General features: G+C 45.0%; 1 protein-coding gene across 1 annotated transcript in view; it reads right to left on the bottom strand.

Moving 5' to 3' along the window:
* The window catches only part of LOC120058242 (E3 ubiquitin-protein ligase ubr3), a 47005-nt gene that overhangs the window by 7075 nt on the left and 20193 nt on the right, over positions 1 to 19737 (bottom strand). The window contains exons 23-32 of the mRNA XM_039006762.1: positions 16135 to 16580; positions 14710 to 14798; positions 12169 to 12318; positions 11149 to 11282; positions 10204 to 10314; positions 9880 to 10080; positions 9421 to 9557; positions 7463 to 7548; positions 4729 to 4831; positions 431 to 531 (exon numbers count right to left, since the gene is read on the bottom strand). Coding sequence (XP_038862690.1) covers positions 431 to 531; positions 4729 to 4831; positions 7463 to 7548; positions 9421 to 9557; positions 9880 to 10080; positions 10204 to 10314; positions 11149 to 11282; positions 12169 to 12318; positions 14710 to 14798; positions 16135 to 16580 — 1558 coding nt within the window. The remainder of the gene's footprint in view (positions 1 to 430; positions 532 to 4728; positions 4832 to 7462; positions 7549 to 9420; positions 9558 to 9879; positions 10081 to 10203; positions 10315 to 11148; positions 11283 to 12168; positions 12319 to 14709; positions 14799 to 16134; positions 16581 to 19737) is intronic.

The following is a 19737-nucleotide window of genomic DNA, read 5'->3' as shown; positions in this document are numbered from 1 at the left end:
TCCATGGATTCAGGCAGTTCAGCACAGCACAGCTTTGTATGGCATGGCACCCATTAAGTAGGCCTATGATTGCTGCAATTTGGGCTCCAATGTAGTGGCCCTCCCCTCGGGCACAGGGCTGAGCCTGGAGGAGATCAAACAGGAAGCACTCAGCTGGAGATGAAGGGCATGTGAAGGGTGTACAGCCTCCATAAACAGGGCGATGTCACTCTGCTCCTTACAGCCAAAAATAGAGGGAACGGAAGAACAGATAAGAACTCTCCCTACATTCAGTCACGATTAGGACTGATAACGGTCTGTCATTCTGACCCAGCCGATGAGAAACCTCCCTCTGTAGCCTCGTTAACTCCCCTTCCCCTCACGTCCCTCGTCTGATTTAAAAAATATATATATTTTAATAAAAAAAATTATGGATAGTTAGTGACAGCACCTTTGCGTAGTGGCTGTGGCATGGTCAACACAAAGATGATGAGCAGGGATGGGCAGTCTCTGAACAGCATGGGGACCTCTGGCCTCTCGTCATCCAGGCAGCTGTAGAGAAAAACACACCTGAGGTAAGACTAAGACATATTGAAAAACATACAGTACATTCGCATTAAGATAAGAGTTAAGTATTCATTAAAACAAGAAATACCAGGTAGGTACACATACAGTGCATAAGGAAAGCATTCAGACCCCTTGACTTTCCACATTTTGTTACGTTACAGCCTTATTCTAAAATGGATTAAAGGAAAGAAAATCCCCAATCTACACACAATACCCCATAATGACAAAGCGAAAACAGGTTTAGAAATGTTTGCAAATTTATAAAAAATAAAAACTTTATTTACATAAGTATTCAGACCCTTTAGTATGAGACTCGAAATTGAGCTCGGCTGCATCCTGTTTCCATTCATGGAGTTTGCCAAACGGCACCTAAAGACTCTGACCATGAGAAACAAGATACTCTGGTCTGATGAAACCAAGATTGAACTCTTTGGCTTGAATGCCAAGCGTCACGTATTGAGGAAACCTGGCACCATCACTACGGTGAATAATGGTGATGGCAGCATTGGCAGGGACTGGGAGACTAGTCAGGATCGAGGGAAAGATGAACAGAGCAAAGTACAGAGAGATCCTTGATGAAAACCTGCTCCAGAGCGCTCAGGACATCAGACTGGGGTGAAGGTTCACCTTCCAACAGGACAATGACCCTAAGCACACAGCCAAGACAATGCAGGAGTGGCTTCGGGACAAGTCTCTGAATGTCCTTGAGCGGCACAGCCAGAGCCTGGACTTGAACCCGATCTAACATCTCTGGAGAGACCTGAAAATAGCTGTGAAGCGACGCTTCCCATCCAACCTGACAGAGGTTGAGAGGATCTGCAGAGAATGGGAGAATCTCCCCAAATACATGTGTGCCAAGCTTGTAGCGTCATACCCAAGAAGACTCGAGGCTGTAATTGCTGCCAAAGGTGCTTCAACAAAGTAAAGGGTCTGAATACATACTTCACTGATTTCCGTTTTTTTAGATACATTTTCAAACATTTCTAAAAAGCTGCTTTTGCTTTGTCTTTATGGAGTATTGTGTGTAGATCGATGAGGGGAAAAAAATATTTATCCATTTTAGTATACGGCTGTAACCTAACAAAATGTGGAAAAAGTCAAGGGGTCTGAAAACATCTTATTTTTCCCATGGGTGGAAACGGGACGGGATGAATGAGGGGGAATGCACCTTCCGGTTTAAATTTGAATACAATTGTGGGTAAATCCTTTGAACAGTTATTATTAAAATGTCCATTCAAAACATTGTGCTGTGTTGCTCTTTCAGAACGCACCTCAAACCTTGGCTCAAAGACATCTCCAACCAATGGGAATACACCTCAGTCTGTCCCTCAGGTAGGAAGCTAGAAACAGCGATGCTGAGTGACTGAACAGAAATAGCTTCTAATCAAAAGATAAGAGCTATTTTCGTAACTGCATGTAGGCGCCGGTATGTGCAAGACGCTATGGCCCAAGCTTATTAGCGTGCTTCGTTCAGGAAGACCACTCCTGGTATCTGGTACTTTTCTAATCCATCCTACTAAAGTAAATCAGAATGATTGTTTACAATATTGAACACCTTTAACTTGTTCATCTTGAATTCTCCATTAGCCTATAACAATTGAAAACTTCTTGATCTACCATAATATAACTTTTAAATGGCAACTCACTCAAATTCCTTTTACTGCTTCTATTCGCCCCACCACCTGACAAAGAACTGTATTATAAACTGTACATAAAAAAACTTTGAAAACAGCAGCAACAAGTGAAAGAGAAAGGAGGGGGAAAAGACAAACAAAAGAGGACATGGACAAGACTGGATGGAACTAACAAATAGAAAGAGCAGAGACATCAGATCAGTTTGCCAGTTCAACAGAATATATTTTTAGCAATCGCTGTTTAAGTGGACCCCTAGCTGGGTTTACCCATTCAATTATGTCAATTTCCACCCTGATTATTCCCAATAACTACTGGTAGGTGCAGGTAAGAGAGAATGTGCACGCTAAAATGCATTGAGCTGCAAAATAAATTGGGACAGTGACATCTTTTGCTGTTTTCTGCGCTCTGTACTCCAGCACTTTGGATTTGAAATGATAAATGACTATGGAGGTTAACGTGCAGACTGTCATCTTTAATAACACTTCTACATTAATGTGGATGTTGTCATGACTACAGATAATCCTGAATAATGATGAGTGAGAAAGTTAGAATCACAAATATTATAAACCCCCCTGTTGTTGTAATGGTGAGAAGATAGCATGTCTCTACAAATTTGTAGAGTCACAAGCTTGAGGTAGTCATTGCGTGCTATGAATATGGGACCAAATAGTTAACTATTTACTAATTTAATTTAAAGTGAATTTGTCCCTCAAATGGGGGGGACTATATATACACAAAAAGTGCTGTAACTTCTAAACGGTTCACCCGATATGGATGAAAATACCCTCAAATTAAAGCTGACAGTATGCACTTTAACCGCAGTCATTGTATCATTTCAAAGAGTACAGAGCCAAAACAAAAAAAGCATCACTGTCCCAATACTTTGAGCCCACCGTAGATGCCCATTGCCTTTATCTTCTCAGGGCCAAGAACAAAGTCCTCCCTTGAATATACTGTATACGCTGCACTCAGTGGAGGCTGCTGAGGGCAGGACAGCTAATAATAATGGCTGGAATGGAGCAAATGGAATGGCATCAAACACACAGAAACCATGCGTTTGATACCATTCCACAAATTCCGCTCCAGCCTTCACCACGAGCCCGTCCACCCCAATTAAGATGCCACCAACCCCCTGTGGCTGACCTTAATATGCTGTGCACTTAACTTGCAATGACGTCACACTTCCAATTGCCCTCGAGGAGTCCCCCACTTTAATGCAGTGGGAGAAAGCAAAACATTTTTCCTTATATCCCTTGACCCACTTCCATAATGCAACCCGAGCCACATATTGTTGTTGATTGCCACCTCCATTTAAAATGGCTGCTTTTCATCTGGCTGCCCATAGAGAGCCTCCATCTCCACTCAAGACCTCCGGGGACATCGAATGAAGGGAGGTGCACTTACACAATAATACATTCCATTTTGAAGGCACTCGCCGGTTAATTCTAGCGTGCAATAGAAGAAAACCTTTATGACGCAGCAATCTGCTTTTCATTCCATCATTCAAAAAAAGACCTGCCTACAGTGAACAGCCCACACAACAAAATATATGTTGCACATCTCAGTCAAATCCAGATGACTAATAAAATCACATGAGCAATGTAGTCTTTTGAAAATGAGACTTAATTAAATGTAAGGCATCCCACATAAATGGACATAAGAGAGCGGTTATGAAAAACAGATTGTGTTATAGTCAGACTAGGCAGGCACGGGCATCGACGTTCTCTGTCCTAGTTAAATAGAGGAACACGACTGGCAGGGTGTCAATGACATAGTTGCCTTCCGAATCTCTAAGGGATCTTGAACACAAAACTGCTCCTCTGAGACTCCTGCCTGGCTCAGAGCATTTAAATAGTAACAGGTGTAAAAAGCTGTCTTCCACTGCTAACAGGGAGGGAGAGAGGTCGTTAGGTCACCTAATAGTGCTAAGTGTTATACGACTGGGATGCTAATAGCTCTCAAGACTGGGAAGCCAAACTGTTCAAGACAGAGCACGTCTGACCAACAAAATCAAGCTCTGTAGCGAGAGCATGAATAAAGGGGAGACTGTGCTTTGTTACATTTCTCTGTTTCTCTGAACCTGTGAAAGATGAGGCTGGGCAGCGGAGGGCTGAGATGTGTGGTGCGGTTGTTTCTCGGTGCAGTGATCGTGACAGGGTCGTTTCGCTCTCTAACGAGCACCCGGTAATTTGCCAGATGCAGCAATTATTGGTATCTATGGCAACCACGCATGGTGCCTTCTCGGTTTTTGGCTCCTCTTTGTCTAGAGGAAAAGCTGCAAGGGCCAGGGGGGATGGTGGTGTTTAGCGTGAGGGGAGAGTGGCACTGTGATTACAGGAAGGGTGCGTGTGTTGCGTATGTGTTGAATGGGCTGTTCGGGTAAACTGGACTTAGGAGAGGGGTGTAGGGATGTCAGGTGGATCTGCACGACTCGGGGGGGGGGGGGGGGGGGGGGTCAGTGTGTGTAGTGGACCTGCAGGGCGAGGAGAGGTGAGAGTAGAGTACCGAATGTCTGTGTAGTGTAGCTTTAGGATGGCCGTCACTCACTCGTCTCTTCTCTGAGCCACCTGGGTCAACCTGGTCCAGGGATTGTACGCAGAATCAATGCTGTACAGACGCATGTGCATGGCAAGCACATGGAAAAGCTGATCTGAAAGACAGAAGAAAAAAAAAACACATGGATTTAAATGGTCAGCCAGATAGATCAAAACACTGGAGCAGATATGAGACGGCTAACTGTAGCTGGCCACCTGCATGTCCATTGGCCAGTGCCTACTGGCACACCAAGCTTGAGTGTATCAAAATGACAGATGCAGTTGACTTGAACTGATTGCACTGAGCTTAATGGTTTGGCTGGGTAGCGGCTGGGACAAAGCAGGCCAGATGGATAGACGGCACTACTCCGCTCCCAGCTATCCTCTCTGCTCAGGAGTCACACCTGTTCACTGTGGAACTAATGGAACATGAAGAGCGCCAAACCTTTCTCTCGCACTCACACACACAAAAAATGTAATCTCCTCCTGGAACAATGTCCTCCTTTAATATTAACACCAAAAAAACTCATGACATCTACTTCTCCTTAATGGCCCACTAAGGTAGTGCTCATTAGAACCAGAGTTAAATGTCTATTTGAAATCTGAAAAAAATCTACATTTCAAAATTACACCTGTAAAGCATACAATAACAAACCATATGTTCCTAATATAGAGGCCAGCGATCATGTTGGCTACTTTCTCTCACGAAGAACAACCAAGTGGTCTGAAATACTAACACAGTTCCAACATCCAACAGACCTGTAGCCCAATAGATATATTTTCTTCTGATAGTTATGACAGAGCTGTAATGCAGCAAAACATTGAATTCCAGTGCTGCAATGTGGACCTTCGGGTGAGTTGGCTCACACGGCTGTCAAACTAGAGCAACACTGCCCTCTACAGCTGACACATGGTTGCAGCAGGATACGACCCAGAGGTCGAAGGAGGTGAGTGACTCTGCTTCAGTCCCTCCGTCTGTCAGATGGGGTTAGAGTCCCTCCACTAGAGGACGAAGATATGTGAAGAGTGACACTGTGGTAGGAAGGATCACCAGTCAATGCCCTTCAAGCTGGCAGGGAACCAGGCTTCAATTGCTGCTCGCATGGCTAACACCTCTTCCATCAGTCAGCCCCTGCCTGGTATGTGCCTGTTCTCCTCTCCCAGTCTGCTGCGATGTTCTGTGCTCTGTACCCCCCCACAGACACACGGTCTGACAGCACCAATAGAGAGGTATTCAGTTTGCCGTCAGATATTGATCTGGCTCTGCTTTCTATTAAAGCTCATGCTATTTGCTATGATCTTTACCCCCGCACTTGTCATCCCTCCGATATAGATTTGTAATGGCTGTGTGACTTACGTTGGGATTAGATTACTTTAACACCCACCCTCCTGCAGACAAACACTTCAAATGAGAAATTCTCTTGGACACATCTCATCGTGATAGGCCGACACCTACCATAACAGTATTGTATTGGACGTTGAAGGCCATCTTCACTGTAAAGACCACATCACTAGACTTGCCTAATTCAAAAATGGCAGCTATACCAGAGGCGAGCCATTTGAAGGTGGACTCTCCACAGTTGATTTAACACGAGAGAGACTGCCGGCTCCACTCTCCAGCCCATGACATCCTCATCAGCTAAACGATATAAGTGCCTTGTGGGATATGGGCTTAGGAAGCCCCTTGGGTTGTAGTAGTTAGCGCATGTCCCCTGTACCCCCTTCCATATCCCATTCCCTACGAAGTGGCAACACTAATGTACTGCAACTGAGTAAATGTGTCCGCCGGCGTGGCTACACAAGTTAATGTAGCTCAGAAAACGGCAGTCCTCTAGTGTGAAATCTCTTTTGGCCCACTCAAGGATGACAGGCGTCTCACTAGAGCAGAACGAATTTATCGCCACTAAACAGAGCAGGAAAATGGACTGCTCTCATCCCCAGGCTCAGCTCTGATAGAACATAATGTTAAACACATCAAAAAAGGTCAAGTTCAAATGACAGACAAAGTAGAACCAAGGAGAAACACCTTGGGCATCTTGAGTCGACCATCCAAAAATCAGAACCTCGCATCTTCATCTGCACCTCTGAGCATAAGTGTGTGTCGTCCTCCAATCGACCACCAATGTCGGAGGCTTTGTCTTCGGCATTGTTGTCACAGCGGGCAGTCACAACGCTCAAGACGGCGACATCACTCGGTCTTCATTTCCAGTCCACCCCAGAGTGGACCACCCTTGCCACACAATCAACTAAAACAGCACTTGACACGTTCGTTTGCTTCATTTACCCTGACGACAGAAAGAGTCGGCAACAGCTCACTTGGGATAGCATTTCTCCTTCCCTACCACTGCTAAATTGACAATCTTTACCAACGGTCCAACGGTTACATGGACGAGCGGCTTCAATCTCACCTCAGACACTTTATTACACAAGGGCCGTTGGGACAAGGCTTCCCACCACCTCCGATTCCCTCAAGTCCCCATAATCAGCCTAAATTCCAATGGACCTTATCGTAAAAGAACAAAGACTAAAATGCTTCATTCTAATCTCTTTGAATCTAAAAAAATATTTCAAACTGTTGGTATACGAAACATGGGTCAATGGCTTTACACAAGGTCAACTTCGGATGTACACTATAGCTTAGTGGTCGAGTAGAGGGCAACACACTTCATATAGCACCGAGCAGACGGAAGGAGGCTTCATGCATGTTAATCTAGTGAGAAGCGAGGGGAGTGGTGTATTGTACTCACTGAGACAGGAGCGCTTGGCTGCAGCACTGGCTCCTCCAGAACACAGGTTCCCTCCACGGTGCACCAGCTCCAGCTCCAGGTTTGTCCTGAGGAAAACAACCATTACTAAGTACACACACAGTCAACTGCTTGGGCTTAGTGGGACAAGAGGAAGATTTTGGGGCATTTTCACAGGCATTTTTAGCTCAGGTAGTCTGACAGGAGTTTTTCCCCCCATTCAGAAACAGGACAAAACAGTGGACTATTAACATTCCTTCATGTCATCTACCTGCTATTGCAGTAGCGACCTAAGACGGGAGGGCTCGTAGCGACCTAAGACGGGAGGGCTCAACTAGCGAAATTATCACCAATATCTGGTGAGGTTACTGACTAAACCTCTATTTACCCGTTTTATAAGAAATATCAGATATAGAAGATGTAGCAGACATTGGCTGTTGTGTTTGTACCAGCAATTTCATATCAATAACAAAATGTTTAAATAGCTAGTCCATTGGCATAACAGCTGTTCCATCCAGTTTCCCTTGTATAATCTCGGCTGTGAATTTCCCATGCATATCCAAACACATTTAATTTAATATTTCAATTTCTGCCACCAAATAAAGAAAAGAAGACCATTAGAGAATAAATTGATATTAAAAGCATATAGGTGTCGCTTAAATTAGACTGAACAGGGGTTGTTTTGATCCTGCCACTGGACGTTTCCTCCCGTAGGCTGGGGAGGTGGGGGCAAATCCTCGGGCTTCCTGGGAGAAAAAGCAATTTCACATAGATAATGCAGCCATGCCGAGCTTCATCTGGCTGCTACTGATAAGAGCGCCCTTCCGACAGAGGAATTTTCCACTGCTCAGGCAATTTGCGCTGTTCACTGAAATTGTGAAAGCCAACAGGCACCCAGACACAGGGAGCAAGGACTTCTCTCTGCAGGGCACAGGTTGAGAGAAAAAGGTGAGGGGGAGGAGACTGGGAGGGGCCAAGGGCATCCCACAACCCTTTGCCTATGGTGAGAGAATAGAAATGACAGTTCCATTCTCTAGTCCCTGTAACGCATTATCAATTTCAGACGATGATAAAAGCATAATTTAACGTCATTTAGAGGAGCGTGTCCAAACACAAGCAGCAGCAAAACTGTGAATAAGTACTCTGGAGAAAAAGAGCTCAAAAATCAGTCGAAGAACGGCAGAGCGTTAAACCCATACAGTCAGAGGTAATAAAGGATGGTGGAACCAACCAGTCAATACCATTTTACTGCAGCGTCAACTGACAAAGCTGCCAATGTTGCTTAGAAGAATTTCCAGCGACACCTCCAGCCCCACACTGCAGTACAATCAGAGGTATGAATAAAGCCAATCAAAAAAATTCACAGCTACCGAGCAACTTCAAAAAACACCAAGTAATCTATATATCCGGTGCAGGTACAAAGACTAAAATTCAATACGACTGTACACTACAGATATTGTACAAAAGCCTTTTCAAGCGGCCCTCAAGCGAAGAAGTGCGCTCAATGGATAAATGCAACAAAACAAAAATACAACTAAGCTAAACTCAGGAAATGTTGCAGTTCTCTTTCTGTGCCCAGTCATTGTAATGCAAGGCAGGGAGCTGGCTTTCAGAGCACAAAAGGAGAGGAGCAGACAGGCCAGGTAGCCAGTGTTTTGGCCAGAGGCCACAAGACTAGAGTCAGCGGGCTGCATAACAGAGAGCAGTAGGAGGAGGACCTCCCTGTCTGATTGGATCACGCATAGGGGTCACTAGCCACGGGAACACAGGCCATTGCTCATCTCCCAGGCCTGCACGACTCACACCATATGTTACCAGGTGCACTTTCACTTAGTCTCATGGAGCTGGAAATGGAAAATTCTCCATATGACTGTGATAAATGGAGTTTCTCTTTGGTTTCATTATTTTGAAGCATCTCAGAGGAGTCTGTGGTGACATTTTTACTGCGTCATGTCCCTCACCTGGCCACAGAGTACATGAAGAGGAAGTCGTTGTCAGGGGAACCGGGGTTCTTGCCATAGTCCATGTACTTCCTCTGGGTGGTGTTCTTGATGTCCTTGATCACCGACTCCATTTCTTTACTCAGGTTGGACTCCGTCTGGAAGGGAAAGGTTGCAAAGTGACGAAGCAGGATCTCCATTTTGAAGTGTTGTTGACTATGGTAATATTGACAAATGGCCACCTACATGTATGCATTTGCAAATCATTGGGAGAGTACATGAAACAAACCATAGCAAATGTTTGGCAGGAGATGACAGGTGAAATATGTATTGAGGCCAAACTGGAGTAACACCAAAACAGCTACAATACTGTTGGCGTCAGTCTCATTTGTCCGGAAGTGTTAAGATGGCGTGATCGGGGTCAAGGGGATAGACTTGGGTGAAGCGGTGTATATCTCTCTGCCTTACAGTGGTGCTTACTGAGAAAAGCCCCAGCTGCTCCTGCAGGTCCTCCACCTCCTTCACCAGCACAGCGGTCTTCTTGTTGGTGGGCATGTGCCAGCTGACCACCTCGGTGCTCCGGCCCGGGCGGCAAGGCAGCACGCTGTTGGCAAACTGTCTGCACAGCGGGCAGGTGAACTCGCCCTTATCCACAGAGAAGCCCTGCAGCACCTGGTCATTCTGGGTAAAACAAATATATATATAAAAAATAATATGTGTGATTATTACAGGAAACAGGGCAGGTAGGACTGTCCTATGTTATGACCCTTATGTCAATCCATACTTTCATAAGGATACCCCTACCCGCAGAGACTCCATGTAGGACTTGTGGCAGTCTATGTGCAGGGTGTGTCCACAGGTCTGCACATACACACCCCCATCCCAGCCTATTGAGACCGACTGCAGACAGGAACTCTGCGAAACAGACAAGAGAACAGCTCAAGACAAATAAGAGTCTCTTAAGTTCCATAACGGTAGAATAGAAACCACAGGGGGTTGGCGGCACCTTAATTGGGGAGGACGAGCTCGTGGTAATGGCTAGAGCGGAATGAGTTGAATGGTATCAAATACATCGAACACATGGTTTCCATACACTCTGTTCCGGACATTATTATGAGCCGTCCTTCCCTCAGCAGCCTCCTTTGACAGAAATATATACAAGAAGTTGATTTAACTACATTTCTACAGCAGCATTTTTATGTGCGAAAAAGGCAGGAGGAGCCTTTTCTGGAGAAAGAGACAGGAAATGGCAGAACAGCAGCGCAGCTAACACCCGAAGACCGTGGCAGTGTTTCTTTGTCACGCTGACTAACTGCCTCAGAGCTCCCAGAGAGGGGTAGAGGAGGAGTGAGGGAGGAGAAGCTCTGTCAGGAGGTCTTAATCCTCCATGACCAATTCTCTCTGTTTTCTGGCTGCTGGAGTCTGGAGCTGCTGACAGACTGGCAGGCTGGAACACTTGGCTGGGGGCTGGGCTGCTGAATCACCTGAACCCAGCTCAGGAGGAAACGGTTCAACATGCATGATGGGAATCCACTCTATGTGCATAAAATAGGCTTAGAGAAAGACTTCAGAAACGGTAGTGCTTACATTGAAACGCTTCACTGTGTTACAGTGAGCCTTTACTAGCTAGATCCAAGCCAAGGACACAAGGGAGAAGTAGAGGGGAAGGGGGGGGGGGGGGGGGGAGGAAGGTGCGAGGTAGAGAGAGTGTGTGTTTAAGTGACTGGGTGCGTCAGTCAAGACACCTACATCTTTGAAGAAGCGTTGCATGAGAGCGAGTCTGACGTCTTGAGCCGCCCCGCACGTGTCCGCTGGGTAGATGTGCTCATCGTCAGTGGTAGGCAGTTTCTTCGTCTCGTCACTCTTGCATCGGTGTCCCAGCACTGAAACAAAAATCAGAGCACGGGGGCTCGCAGTGAGTGACAATGAGCTTTATTATAAATGTATTAGCATGAGTAATGAGCTCTCAGATTCCCATTTATAGATCTACATAACATTTATATAAAACAAATCAAGGGCAATGATTGCTTGGAGAACACGTCACGTTTTAGGCGTGCCTGTAGTCAAACGCAGATATTTTCCCCTTTCCACATCAGGAACAGAGGATAGTGACTGATACGTCAGTTGATAATGACAGCTAATCTCCCAAACATCCACTCAGTAAATCAGTGGCAGCCTGGGAAAAAAAAAAATTCTGCTTCAAATGATTAAGGCTATGAAAAGGACAATAAAGATCTGACAGATAATTCACTTAGTGTTTACACTGTCTTTTGAGAGGCGTAATATGAAATAGCAGGTGGCAGATCATATAAGGTGTTCTTTTGACCTCGAGGCGGCGAGTGTTCCCAAACCGCAACTAATTACTAATCAAACATCCCGTCTATTTTCATGACAGTGAATGATCCTGTCCGGCAGCACGGCATAGAAAGGCAGTATGAAAACTCGGCCAGGGATCAACATGAATGATAAATGAGCCAATTAAAACAACAGCTAACCTGCCTATTAAAATGTGATTTTCCAATACGCTGGTGCTAAGCTGCCATGAATAACGGTGTATCTTTTAACAGGCAAGGGCTGTGCTAAGGGGGGGGGGGGAAGTAGATTTTCATATCAATGAAATACACTACCTTTAATTTGACTCCGTATCGCCAGTTCATTTGTAGGTGGTTGAAATTGAACAACAAATCAGGACAGTGGTAAGAAAGGCAGACGGTGTAGGCCATTAATTCAGATGTGTGACACACTGAGGGGGATACAGTGCAGTAGTACCTGACGATGCCTGGAGGAGAACCACCAGGCCAGTGGGCCGGTCCTCAGTGGAAGGGCCACTCTGGCCACAGATCACACAGTCATAGAGGACCTCAGACTCCATCACCTCAGAGGCACCCAGGTCCATGGCTGCTTCAGCATCTGGAGATTCTGACAGAAAAATAGTTACTCTTGGGTCTTTAATAAAACACTTGATTAATACCACATTCAAAAGCTTCATCAGAAATGCATCGTATCTAGATGATATGTTGGAGCTGGATAGCAATTTTGCATTATTAACAGATTTTCTGATCAATTGACATTAAACTTAAAGCGAGAAGACACATTGGAATAAGTGCTTGGAGCTCAGGGAAGATATTGGCAAGCAATGTGCAAAAAATAAAAATAAAAAATAAAACTTTAGGAGGGTAATGTGGTGTGAAACTCTGCAGTCTTTGGGGCCGGCTAAAACCGGGTGCTAATAAAATGCCATTAGGAGGTGGTCACCGGCAGATATGCTCACATTCCTGCCTAGAAATAATACCATGCTCAATTACCTTGTTCTTTGCTAACTCAGAGCAAATCAATGACTAGTTCTATTAGAGTGAAGCAAACACGGATCTCGACATTTCCACTTTGGTGAAAAAGCATGTATTTTTCCCAAGAGCATTTTCTCAAATACAGGATGAGAAAGGGTGGGTAAAGAGGATAGGCATTGACAAAAGCACAGGAGGCTTTCAGACAACCTTGTCACTCCATTAGTACGCACATTACCACTCCACCTAATGTGTGCATTAGAGCACCACTCACTGTACTGTAGTGGAAAGGAATACAAACATCGGACTGTGCCTAGCATCAATGCTTCCAATAACCACACTTCAGCTCTCTGCTTCCTCTGTCCAAGGGATTGGCATGGCGCTAGAGATTAATTACTGATGTGAAATTAGTTTTAAAATGTTAAAGACCGTGTTCAATTTGAACAGTAGATTCTGCGTAGAAATGTCAACCCGTGTTGGAATTGATTTATTGCTTCAGGGTGCAATATGATCTCAGGAGAGGTCAGTGTGTTCCAGGGGAAATAAACAGTTTGCATTAGATGTCAATGGTACAGCTCAGGCCTCAGGCCCTCAGTATACACAGCACACACAGAGCTGGAGAAGGGCTGGGAGACAAGGACACCCGTGTTGCTATGCAGGACTACCGCCTTGCTAAGTTGCTATGCTATTTCTCTCTACTATACACACACACGTGTAAAATCCTACAGTCAATATTGTAGCGTGATTGTCGGTACAGCTATCTACAAACTCTATTTAAAAGCAGCACCGGGAGATTAATGCTTGAACAGATGCTCTTACTGTTGGACAAATTTGTCTGGTAAAAATTCCAGTGCAAATATTTATATTATCTGTGACCTTTGATTTAATGTAGCCCATGAGAAGTCAAGACCATTCTTTATACTGATAAGACACAAACACAAGCTAAAGCCGTTCAATAAATGTGGGTTAATGTCAGCCGAGACACCTACAAAAAAAATAAGAAAAATAGTGAAAGTACTAACTCAAATCACAAGAGTCTTAGCTGTGGTAGATTTCTTCAACGGCAGTGCACATTCTCCGTGTATATTGTTCAACCATATAGCCAATACATTTAGTTGTATTACATCTTTTGACAAAATCAGAAAACACAATTATCAATGAAGTTAATGTGCATCTCTGTCTGCCCCTAGTTGTGCCAATACAGTAGAGGTATGTGAGGTGGATGTTGTGTATGTGAAGCTTGTAGCCAGCCAGGCAGCAGTTAGCCTGAGGGAGATTAGAGACAATTCCCAAATGGCACACTATTTAGTTTATAGTGCACTACTTTTGACCGGGACCCATAGGACTCTGGTAAAAAGTAATGCACTATATTGGGGAAAGGATGCCATTTGGGATGTAGCCCTGCACACAAGGCGTCTTAGACTGCTTAGCCGGAGGCCCATCCGTAGCCCTGCCTAAGTGCTCCCTCTGATCAGAGACCATTATTCATCCACTAATCACGCTGTGTCAGGGTGGTCCCTGTGAGTCCATCCCACTATTAGTGCTTTGATCCGCAGTGCCCTCAACCAGCACGGCTCCAGTCTCAGAGGAGTGCTTTCCTCTCATTGCTCCTAACAGGCCTGGGGAAACCAGGGAGGCTGTGGCCAGTGTCACCTTGCCACATTGACATTAAAAAATAAAAAAAATAAAAGCAAAGCTGTATTTTTATCTTTTTTACTTTCCTTCAAGGACTATAATGGAACGTGTGCACAATACGTCCTCAACGTGAGTGGAGTCCACTTGAAAGTTATAGAGAACCAGGCCCTGTATCCAAGTGCTAGAATATAATAGCGCACCATGTAACAAATCTGACTATACATTAGTACATCTAAAAGCTTGGACAGGTTCTGAATAATAAACTTTCCTGTGTATTAGACAAACTGACCAAACATTCAGAATAGTTAATAGATGAGGGAACAACATGAATAAGCTTTGAGAATGAGAAATGCTGCTGGCCCAAACAGGGGGGGCACGGGTCACTCCTTACCGACATCCATGGCTGTTTCCATGAAACTCTTCTGTCTGGAGGCAAACTCAGCCAGTAGCTTCTGCTGTCTCTCTCGAGCCCTCTGACGCCTGAAAGACCAGGAAAAACTAAACTTAGCATAGAAGACTACATAGAAAATTGTCATCATGATACATCAGTCAATCCATTTTACGTAACTGTCAAAGTGTTGCATAGCGTGGAAAGTCTGAAACCACCACACAAAAACAAATAAACATCCTATCGCGCTATTCAATTCAAAATGTACTTAAAATAGAGTGCCGAGGCATATGGCCCAGACTTCCATTATTTTGATGCAGGAGTAATGCCTATTCTCTACACACTGAAGGGGTTAACCCCATCTCTATAGCAACAGCTTCTGTGGGTAAGTGGAAACGCTTGGTTTTATATAACACTGAAAGCCCTTCTCTCAATGACTAGCCATTAAATCACCACTACTCACCCACCAGTGCATTCTCATTTCCAGAGTGACTGTCTGACCGTCACAGATGCTCATTTCCCCCCTCAGACGCGCTACCACAAAGGCATACTATAAAGCCCTCAAACTCAACTCTGGACCTCGAAGCCAGTTCCACTGCCTTTTTCCATTGTTCCCCTCTAAATCAGGGTCTGATTTAGACCTGGGACACCCGACGGGTGTAATTAATTATCAGGTAGAAAAGAAAACAAGCAGGCTCCGGACCTCGTAGGGTAAGAGTTGAACACCCATGGTATAAAGTGTAAGATGAACTTTGTAGCATTGGACACAATACATACAAAGTAAGAGTCTGATTTGAATAAGGTTACAGTATGTGACTGGGTGCAGGGCTGGCAAGGTGATTATTTCCCTAATGTGGCAGACTGTAGCGCCTGTGCAGACTTCCAGAGAGCAGGGTTGAATGTAAATAGAGACTCCTAATAAGAGGACATAAACAAATTGTGACAGGAGTGCCACAGCTCAGTAATTCCCACTGACAGCTTCAGGGGCACAGACGGCCCGCCTGAGAAATGTGCAGCACCCCTTTCGGCTTTCCTCTGCCATTGGCTGGCCCACAGTCGCCCTGGCACCACCACGAGCGAGAGATGCTACCTTCGTCTGCGGGTCTAGTCAACCCAAAAATAGGTCATCATGGAGTGCTTATAGCCCATTCCATCATCTTTAGTGGTGGGAAGAGAATAAGGATGTTGTGGCCGGTGAATGTGAGCGGAACTGCCAAATCCGGCTTCATCTTCATTTCAAAACAGACTCCACAGTGGGGTGAAGGGGATTTACAAAATACAAAATCCCTCTGCAGAAGCCCTTTGAACAACTTCAAAAGAGGGACTCATTTCAAAGGCTAATAACCTTTTAACATTGTATTCATTTAAAGTGGTACAGATAAGTTGGTGTTCATGGTTTTGCAAACAGGACGGGAGCCTGTAACAAACCTCTCGTCCTTATCCATGGTCTTCTTGTCAGTGGGGCTGTTCTTCTTGGGAGCGACGGGAGGAGAGACCTTCCCACAGATCTCCTGGATGCTGCGCTTGCTCTGGCGGCTGCGCGTGGCTGCCTTGGTGAGGACGCGCTCGATGGCGGTGATGCCATCCCCGTGGGCGTGGCTGCTGGTTTCCATATCCTCCAGCCAAGTGGCCGACAGAGAGTTCTGCTTGGCCGACAGCTTCTGGTGCAGCTTGATGAGCAGGGAGAGCATGCTCTCGCGGATCTCCAGGATCTCTGTGACCAGCTGGGGAGGCGTGCCGGGCGGGACCCAGCGCGTAGAGCTGCTCTTGGGCCTCACCACCTGGCTGGCCTCGGTGCTGCTGCGGTTGATGATCTCCTGGAACTTCCTCCTGCGCTCAGCCACCAGGCTGAACACCTGCGCCTCCCGGACGTTCTACAACAGCAGAAAAACACATCAGATCTCTGACACACACACTTTCCCAAACCTGCAGTTCAAATAATGGCGCTCACTAAATACATGCAGATGATGTAAGCCGTTACATAACCAGCAGAAATACTGTAATCGGATTAGATACTTTTGAAAAACTAGATTACTTCTAGCATTACTTTTGAATTCAGAAAGGATGTTTACATTTTTTTAAAGATTAAAAATAAATAAATTAACAAGTTAAGTTTGTTTCCTGCCTGAGCAAGTGACCACAAGTCAGCGACCACTATGATGGCACACCAAATGCATTTTGATGCATCGCGGGGAAAGAACAGGAAAAGGCTTTTGTAGGCTAAAGTCCAAGATAGTTGCACCATTGGAAGAACAAAGATTATACATCAAAGTTGAATAACCAATTGGAGATAAGGATGACAGCAGTGGTGTAGCCTGCTGGTGATACAGATATCACTTATTATTGACCTGTACATAGCAAAATTATGTGAATCACACTGCTGCGCTCTAATTTTGCTATTTGCGCCTTACGGATTGTGGATAGCTGTATATAAAATTTATGAGCGTATTTTAACCCAATAAAATCTGTCTGTTTCTGACCGTTTGAGCAGACACATGCACATTTGTGGCCTGCTGGAGGTCATTTTGCAGGGCTCTGGCAGTGCTCCTCCTTGCACAAAGGCGGAGGTAGCGGTCCTGCTGCTGGGTTGTTGCCCACCTACGGCCTCCTCCACGTCTCCTGGTAGCGCCTCCATGCTCTAGACACTACGCTGACAGACACAGCAAACCTTCTTGCCACAGCTCGCATTGATGTGCCATCCTGGATGAGCTGCACTACCTGAGCCACTTGTGTGGGTTGTAGACTCCGTCTCATGCTACCACTAGAGTGAAAGCACCGCCAGCATTCAAAAGTGACCAAAACATCAGCCAGGAAGCATAGGAACTGAGAAGTGGTCTGTGGTCACCACCTGCAGAACCACTCCTTTATTGGGGGTGTCTTGCTAATTGCCTATAATTTCCACCTTTTGTCTATTCCATTTGCACAACAGCATGTGACATTTATTGTCAGTGTTGCTTCCTAAGTGGACAGTTTGATTTCACAGAAGTGTGATTGACTTGGAGTTACATTGTGTTGTTTAAGTGTTCCCTTTATTTTTTTGAGCAGTGTATATATATAAAAGAAACACACTACCCCATAATGACAAAGCAAAAACAGGTTTAGGAATTTTAGCAAATGTATTAAAATAAATACCACGTAAGTTCTCAGAACCCTTACTCAGTACTTTGTTGAAGCACTTTTGGCAGCAATTACACCCTAGTCTTCTTGGGTATGACACTACAAGCTTGGCACACCTGTATTTGGGGAGTTTCTCCCATTCTCTTAAGCTCGGTCACAGAGAGCTATTTTCAAATCTTTCCAGAGATGTTCGATCAGGTTTAAGTCCGGGTTCTGGCTGGGCCACTCAAGGACATCGAGACTTGTCCCGAAGCCACTCATGCATTGTCTTGGCAGTGTGCTTAGGGTTGTCCTGTTGGAAGGTGAACCTTCACCCCAGTCTGAGGTCCTGAGCACGTTTTCATCAAGGATCTCTCTGTACTTTGCTCCGTTCATCTTCCCCTCGATCCTGACTAGTCTCCCAGTCCCTGCCGCTGAAAACACCACCACAGCATGATGCTGCCACCACCATGCTTCACCTTAGGGATGGTGCCAGGGTTCCAGGGTTCCTCCAGACATGACGCTTGGCTTTTATGCCAAAGAGTTCAATCTTGGTATCATCAGACCTCAGAATCTTGTTTCTCATGGTCCAAGAGTGCTTTAGGTGCCATTTGGCAAACTCCAAGCATGCTGTCATTTGCCTTCTGAGGAGTGCCTTCCGTCTGGCCACTCTACTGTAAAGGCCTGATTGGCAGAGTGCTGCAGAGATGGTTGTCCTTCTGGAAGGTTATTCCGTCTCCACAGAGGAACTCTGGAGCTCTGTCAGAGTGACCATCGGGTTGATGGTCACCTCCCTGACCAAGGCCCTTCTCCACCGATTGCTCAGTTTGTCCGGGCGGCCAGCTCTAAGAAGAGTCTTGGTGGTTCCAAACTTCTTCCATTTAAGAATGGAGGCCACTGTTCATGGGGACCTTCAATACTGCAAACATTTTTTGTTACCATTCCCTAGATCTAGATCTGTGCCTCGACACAATCTGGTCTCGGAGCTCTACGAACAATTCCTTCAATTCCACATAGGCCGTTTAAAACCAGAGAAGTTGGTTCTAAGGGGCAGTTGACCTTTAAATGGGAAGTAATCAGATTAGGCAAACTCTAAAGTAATCCAAAAGTTATGTTAGTGATTACAATTTGACAAGTAACTAGTAACAGATTACATTTAGAAAGTAGCTTACCTAACACAGCAAACATATCAAAGTCACATTAAACACCCCTTAAAAAAAAAAAAAACTTGGCTGACTTTAAGAGAAGCGCAGAGTGCTAGTTCATATGCTGAGAGAAAATTCAACCCCTAACTTTAAAAACGAAAAATGTTTTAACGCTTGTGATTACCTACCCAGACAAAGGACCGGAGCACTGTTAAATGAACATACATCAAACAGCCCAGTCGGAGCGCCACCAATCAAAGTCACATGAAGTTAGAGCATTTACCCAGACTCACATTATACTGAACAAAAATATAAAAAACGCAACATGCAACAATTTAAAAGATTTTACTGAGTTACAGTTCATGTAAGGAAATCAGCCAATTTAAATGAATTCATTAGGCCCCAATCTATGGATTTCACATGACTGGGCAGGGACACAGCATTTGAGAGAAATAAGCTTTGTGCACATATGGAACATTTCTAGGATCTTTTATTTCAGCTCATGAAACATGGGACCAACACTTTACATGTTGCGTTTATATTTTTGTTCAGTGTAGTTTCAGCAGTCAAGAAGGAAACCCCATCAGAGCACTAAACAAACCAAGGCAGAGTGCAACCTCAATGACTAAAAATCATAAGACACACAAATATAACAGAGGAGAGAATAACGTAGTCATGAGGTTTTTCACACAACGGTCAGAACAGAACACACTCCAAGGCCCTGAGGAAATCAACCAGGTCTTCCTCTTCTTAATATGACCAAACAAACACTCCAATGCAAACAGCTACC

Source organism: Salvelinus namaycush, chromosome 13, assembly GCF_016432855.1.
Source record: "Salvelinus namaycush isolate Seneca chromosome 13, SaNama_1.0, whole genome shotgun sequence".
In the NCBI taxonomy this organism is placed as follows: domain Eukaryota; kingdom Metazoa; phylum Chordata; class Actinopteri; order Salmoniformes; family Salmonidae; genus Salvelinus; species Salvelinus namaycush.
The sequence above is the reverse complement of the archived record's forward strand: the minus strand, read 5'-3'. Positions and strand labels throughout refer to the sequence as shown.